The sequence below is a fragment of the Asterias amurensis genome, chromosome 14 (assembly GCF_032118995.1).
Source record: "Asterias amurensis chromosome 14, ASM3211899v1".
NCBI classification, from domain to species: Eukaryota; Metazoa; Echinodermata; class Asteroidea; order Forcipulatida; family Asteriidae; genus Asterias; species Asterias amurensis.
The window spans coordinates 17929966-17937276 of record NC_092661.1 but is presented as its reverse complement, the minus strand read 5'-3'; the positions used below and the strand labels follow the sequence as shown (position 1 = coordinate 17937276).

The following is a 7311-nucleotide window of genomic DNA, read 5'->3' as shown; positions in this document are numbered from 1 at the left end:
TTAAAGGCACTGGACACTATTGGTAATTACTCAAAATAATTGTCAGCATAAAAACTTACTTGGTAACAAGCAATGGAGAGCTGTTCATAGTATACAAATATTGACTGCTTCGAGTGCTATGGTTAAAACTATGACTCCCGAGATGATCCCCGGAGCGTTCTATTTTCCCGAGGCGAAGCCGAGGGAAAATAGAACGCTCCGGGGATCACCGAGGGAGTCATAGTTTTTAACCATTGCACGAGTAAAAGCAGTCAATATTTGTTTTATAACACCCCAAACATTTCTAAATACTGTACTATTATTATTAAGTTACAGACCTGAATGCTACCTTCCACGGGCGACGCGAATACAGATTGCAAACACTTTTACTTACTGTGTTGCATGTAGTGTCGTGCAATCCAAAATGGTTACAGACTATTAATTTAGAATCCTCGTACACGCAACGGACGTCCGGGTACTGCACGCCGTGTGCTAGTCTGTCGGACTAGCGCACGGCGCCGTGTGCTAGTCTTCGGACTAGCGCATGGCAAACCGACGCACTATCACACGGCCGTCGTCTAGCAAAACTAAGACATGTCATGTGACGTGCTCTAAACCAATGAGCAGGCAGAATACTTGCAAGGGGTGTTATAATATAAAACATTGTGAGAAATGGCTCCCTCTGAAGTAACGAGAAAGAAGTAATTTTTCACTCAAATATTTTAATTTGATTTCAAGACCTCAGAATTAGATTTTGAAGTCCTGAAATCAGGCATCTGAAAGCACACAACTTCGTGTGACAAGGGTGTTTCTTTCTTCCATTATTATCTCACAACTTCGACGACCAATTGAGTTCAAATTTTCACAGGTTTGTTATTGTGTGCATTTGTTGAGATACACCAAGTAAGAAGACTGGTCTTTGACAATTACCAATAGTGTCCAGTGTCTTTAAGCATAAAACTAAGCTAAGCACAAAACAGCTGGGGTTACCACAAAAAGGTAACCCAAAATACTATGTCATGCTTACATTTGCTTAGCAGACAAGCTTGCAGCAAAATGTTTTGTTTAAGCAGCTGAAATTTGGCCCAGATAGTCAAGGGACATGGCAAAGTCACTGTAAATGTGTAAAAAATGAACAAGTTATTTGTTGACAGAAGGGGACTTTTTAAATATATATCTGTAAATATATATTTTATTTGAATGTATCTATAAGAATGAATGTTTACCAGATTTATTTCTCAACATGTTGATATATTTAGGACTGTTTTCCCTAGACCTTTCTTTGCCTCTCAATTTCCTATAAAAAAAAAAGAAGGAAACTTGTGGTGTTGTTCAGTTCCGCTGAAACATAATGCTCATTAGGTCAGGGGTCATCCTTAAGACCAAGAGAAGACAGGTGGTGATGTAGAGAGTTTGTAAATCCTTTTAAATGTAACACCAAGAGGTTCTGGGGGCTTTTTACTCTTGACAGAGGGGAAGTCCAGCCCCCTAAACTTGTTTATTATATGTTGTGACGAGGGCATTGTAATGAACCAAGTTAGTGTTGTTTTTTAAACAGTTTTTATTTTATTTTAACTTTATTATGTCCAACTGCTGATGTGTAAATCAACAGATTTGTTGTCCACGTTTTGTTTTAAATATTGTGAATATTTTCAAATGCAATATTAAGTCTTTCATGAGTTGGGAGGTCTGAGATATACCAATTTAACTTCACTTTTCTTTTTAACGTTTTATTCTTTTCAAGTTCTGAATGCAGGACATCACAGTATCTTGACCTAACTCCATTAAGCTTTTAAACCCTTTTGTTACTGAATTGTTACGACAAAAACAAAAGCTGGTGGAGGCATTGATTGACCACTCAGCATGGAGCACACATCTTTAAACAACAGAAAGCTTTCATTCAAATGCCTTTTTTTCCAAACTTTATATCACCAGGACGATATTGTTTTAAGATTAAATATCTCACATATTGAATTCTCTTTCATATAATCCCAAAATCATTGAGCAATAAAATTCAAAGTTCTCGCTTTGTTTCCTCACTGTAATCTGTGAACTTGAACATTGGCATTTCGAATCTTTCCACTCCAATTTATAAAAGGATTACATATTTGCCTTATTTTATAAAGGTTTGATTTTTCTCTTTGTAACCATGATAGGCTTGGGTATGGAGGGTTAACATGGACAAAATCACAGCTTAGGTCTTTGTGCTCCGCCTAACCTCTTATGCCGTGACAGTTTACAAAAATGCCCCTTTGCCTAATTTCATAAGCTCTCAAGCACAAACAAACTGGGTTACCAGCTAAATAATAAAGTGGCTTTTTGATATTTTCTGCTGAACAGGTTCTTCAAAATGCTTCCTAGTTGTAACTTTAGTTTTTTTTAGTTGTCTGTAGCGCACCATGATTACAAACGATATATCCAATAATGGAAAACGATTTTATAAAAGAAAGAGGAAACTTTTTAAGGAATAGATGTTGTAAGTGTATTATTACGCTCAGATCAATTTGTTTTCTTCAATTACATGTAGGTAACCATTTGTGACCACTCCCAATTCAAAATGCAGCTTGATAATTGTTCCTGTCTGAAATAATTCCCAGTCAAAAAATTGTCCCTTAGTTTAAGAAAAGCATTATCTTGGTTCTTGTAAACCTATAAATTGTATGGGTAAATAATTGTAAATAACATAATATATTTTGTTGAATGGTTGTAATTTATAAGAAAGTACACTGAATTGTGGTAAAGAGTAGCAATGAAAGCAAGAGTATCGTGTACATTTTATATTTTTTCCAACTCAAATGTTGCCATTGTCTTACAGTCTCTTTTTACTGTACAGAATAATAATAAAAAGCCTGTGTTTGACGACTGTTGATAATGAGTTTCAGGTCATACAAGACCAACTAGCTTCTTGACTTCATTATACGTCTGCTCTGCAATCACACTGGCTCTTTCTGCCCCAATCTTTAACACATTCTCAATATATGATGGATCTTCCTTCAACTCAAATATCCTTTCTCGTATCGGTGCAAGTTTTGAGTTCACAGCCTTTGCCACTACAAACTTGTACTCTGCCGTCTGCAGCCCTATTGCCTCCTCGCAGATTTCCTCTGGTGATACGTCTTTCATAGCGGCATGAATTGCAACGAGGTTAGAAACGCCAGGTCGGTTAACAGGGTCAAAGGTCACTGCCCCGGTGAAATCAGTCTTGGCTTTCTTGAACTTCTTTGTGATGTCGTCCTTTGAGTCTGTGAGTTCAATCCGGCTTTTAGGGTTGGGTTCAGATTTGCTCATCTTAGCATCGGGGTTCGTGAGACTCTTCACTCTGCTTAGTTCACCTGAAATAAAAACAACACAAAATATATCCTTTTTAAAAACTATGGAAAAGTTTTCATTTGCAGTAACAGTGCCACAATTCAAGGTTCAGTTGCAAGCAAAAAAGCGGCACTTCAAGGTAGCTGAAAAACCCATGCTTCAAGTGTTAAGCTTAAAGCATGTTTGATCGTGTACTTCACTTAACTGCTCATTCTTTGCTTACCCAGCGCAGAAATTCAAGCTCACCCTGTAATGAACAGAAAAACTCAATCAGAGAGCTATGAAATTAGGCCCCAGGTTCTTACCAAGATGCAACTGGTTCCATGCTAATATTGATAAAACTTCGTACTGATGGAACTTGACGCAGCCTTGTTATTTTCACGCATTCTGATTCATATACCCTTTTGGAAACCCTGACATGATGTCAATAAAAAACTGTTAGAGTCTGTCTAGTTTATCGGGAACCGAGTACCAAACTCACCACCAATAGCTTTGGGAATGGGGAAGAAGTTTCCGTAGTTGTTGTTGAATATTCTTGCTTGATTCTGTGCCAGGTTTAGATGAGGGAGCTGGTCATCTCCAACCGGAACATGAGTGGACCTGCAAAGAAAAAGAAAAAAGTAAATTCTTCAGCCATCTTATTTTTCTCATATACAGTGCTATTGGAGTCAAAGGGAGGCTTACATTGGAAATAGTGTTGGAGCTTTTTAGTTGATATCTGGGCCATTTCCAAAACCTCGGCTTTGGTTTCAGCCTTGGGATCTGTCATCAATTTTGGAGCAGTGTAGATTTGGAATGCCGTTTCCAAATGGAGATGGAGTTGATGTGTTGGAAAAAGCCAGGGTTATGTCTGAATTAATGGCTGTGGCAGTGGCTGTTGCTAAGAGGAGCCTGTGCTTCAATGCATTATAAAGCCACACTACATCTTCTGTACTAATTAAAAAACAGCCTCACTATTACAATGGCAGTTTTGTTGTGATCGCATACTTATCCACCAAACTTGTACTTTGAAATCTTACTTGTACAGAAGAATATCAGCAGTTTGAAGAACTGGGTATGTGAAGAGTCCAACACATTCCTTTTTCTTGTCATTCCCAGCCTTGGCCTTCAAAACACAAAAAAACAAAAACTTAGAGACCATACTAGAAACGGGGCAGGACAAAAGCTTACAATCCAGAAGCAACACAGGAAACCTTCCCAGAGGTACTAAAATTATGTAAGAATTGATTGATAGTTCCCGAGTTTGTTTTTTAAACAATGGCAAAATTCTAAGATGCTGTTGCCACACACTTCTATGCTTTAGGGCTTGCAGAATTCAATGCTTAAGAGTCAAGAGCAGAGTTCCTTGTAGAATTGGTTCCGAGTTTGTGATTGTGGTTTTTCCCCCAAAATCTCAGACGCACAGCTTTGTTGAATTGAGTTTATAGAGAAATACATGTTAGTTACTTTAGTTACTAGTTACCTTCCACTGAGGGAACTGTCCAAGTTGAGCCATCGTTGTCTTGCATCCTAAAATCCATGCTAACTCAACGTGTTGATGTACCTAACATTTAAATAAAGACAAAATTATAAATTACTTTTTAGTCCTCGATTCTGATTGTCTGACCCATAGCAGCAAATGCAGCTCATATTCAACCCTGATTCTGGGTTCTCTTTCCAAAACAAAAGAAATTACTTTCTTACCAGATTGAAAAAGTGTTTGTCCTTTTCACGTTTTTATTGTTTAAAGATTGGCTTGGAAAACAATAGTGTGTTTTTTGAAATAAAGCTTGTAAACCTGACTAGGTGAAATTCAATAAGCCCTTTGTACATGTTGTTAACACAAAATGCTACAGGGACGCTGAGGTCATCTGCATTTTTCATGCACAAAGTTCAGCTATCTTCAAATGATTTGCCTCATTTGGCCTCAGTGAGGGCCGGTGCTTTTGACCTCAGTGAGAGCGCTTTTTAAGAGTATGATGTCATATGGAAGGCCTGGGTCTATTGTGTTTGTGAGGGGGTGGGGGGGGGGGCATTTGGAGAGAGAGAGAGGGGGACTCGCTTGAAAGTCACCATGTAGAAAAATGCATTAATAGAGGTTTTTTATCAACTGTTCTTTAAGAACAATGCCTTTGAAAAAGCACAGTGAATCAAACTAGTGAAGGGTCAACCTTTTAAAACGTTTCTTTCATTTGAGTTTCCTTGCTATTATCAGGTGTAAAAGAGGTCTTATTGCAATTTCATTAGCCATTGTTTACTTTGTAAAAGACATTTCTCTTTCATGATTCACTCAAATGATGTAAATTCTGCTTTGTAAGTTTTGTTTTAATGTTACCATAAATGGAGCAAAACTGGCTCCTTCTTGAGAAAATACCATCAGCCGAATGTTGGCATTACTTCAATGGCTACCAAGAAAACTAGGAGGGTTGAGCAGTATTTCATCAGATGCAGGTTACCCCCAAGTTACTCACACTCGATTGTTGGAACAATATACTTCTCTCTGGATCTATGCCACATGCTAGCAGCACAGCCACACAGTCCCGTATACTCCGTCTTAACACTTTTGGATTTTGAGGCAAGGTGATGGAGTGCATATCAGCAATGCTGAAGATGACGCTGTTATTTGTGTCATTCTGTAACTTGACCCAGTTCTGAATTGCTCCAAAGTAATTGCCCAGATGTGGTATACCCGTTGGCTGAATCGCTGAGAAGATCTTTCTGTGGATTTCCTGAAAAGATATTGATGCAATTCATTACACACAAGTTGCAACAATCAAAACTCTTTATTTTGATAAGACAAGAGAGATCAGAAGCCTGGTTTGTTACACATGATTCAACACTCCTAGAAAGATGTTCCCACACAGGGCCTAGTGTATTTTCCTAAACCTTATCATAACCCTAATTCTGACCATATAACCCAGTGTCGAAACCACTAAGGGTTTCTCGAAACATAGAGGTGTCACAACATAAATTAGTGGAAAACAAAAGTCATCGCTTGTAGAAATATCTTCTTTCTAGGATTACAGGCCCTTAGCAACCAACATTTAAACAACAATTAATCTAGGGACACCTCATCCACTTTATGTTCCCCAGGTGCCCAGATTGAATAGTGAGATTACTTATCATTGTATGACCACTTGAAACACATCTATCCTGCGTCTGCTATTTTTTTGGGAGATATAATATGTTCACAAAAGAATTGTTTTCCAAAGTGTGAAAAATAGATTGCATATTGCCCGGAGGCATGCCTTCTGCATTGTGGTTGGGTCTAAATGGGTATAGATCATGTAACTTCTACTAAGCCTATCATGCCCCTGAGATTGGGATTGAGATAGAGGCAAAACATTCTTTTCCTGGCTGGGTATTCTGGACTCCCTGGAGGGGGGTCAACAAACAAGGTTTAGAGGCAAAAATACAGGAAATATAACTCTCTTTCAGCAGAAGTTCTGATGCCTTGCAATAGGTTAGGAGAAGGTAATTGTGTCAAATATTACACAGTAAGTTTTCTTATTCAACCCAACCTCCCTCAACAGAAAGTCTGTGGGAGATAAATGGGGGCGGGGCTTACATTTTCTTTCAAACACCCATTAAACAGTTGGGAACTCAGTTACCCATTGTGTCAGTGTGCCAGGGTAGGAATTAATAGGCCAAAGGATTTTCAGCCATGCACTGTTCCAGAATGTCATTGTCAGGTGAGTAAGGGGCATCCGAGTAAGGTTTGAACGTGCAGTCCAGTGGGTGGTGAGAGGGGGGGGGGGGGGGGGGGCGTTAATTGAATGAAGCATTGGAGTCCGAGTTTATCGCTCGTTTACATAGCATGGTGGTTGAAATATAAAGTAGGCCTACGACCGCAAGCCCCATGCCCAACTCTTTTATTTGACTAATTTTCGAAAACGAGTGAATTTTCAAAAGTAACAACCTTTTCGTACATTCCTTGGCAAAACTGTTTTATTTCTGGCCTAAACTTTGCCCTAAAATTTAAGGAAGAAGTGCAGGTAACTTTCAAAAATGCATTTCTCACGGGCAGCGCCATCTTGGTTTAAC

The 7311-nt window shown here is 38.7% G+C and overlaps 1 protein-coding gene across 1 annotated transcript; it reads right to left on the bottom strand.

The window, feature by feature from the left end:
* Positions 1-187: 187 nt before the first annotated feature.
* On the bottom strand, positions 188-7291 carry LOC139947007 (tryptophan--tRNA ligase, mitochondrial-like). The gene is made up of 6 exons (XM_071944819.1): positions 7187-7291; positions 5739-5996; positions 4751-4831; positions 4308-4393; positions 3770-3888; positions 188-3311 (listed from the first exon to the last, which is right to left on the bottom strand). Exons 1-6 carry the CDS (start codon positions 7196-7198, stop codon positions 2863-2865), a joined length of 1005 nt encoding a protein of 334 aa, XP_071800920.1. The 5' UTR covers positions 7199-7291; the 3' UTR covers positions 188-2862.
* Between the last annotated feature and the right edge of the window lie 20 nt (positions 7292-7311).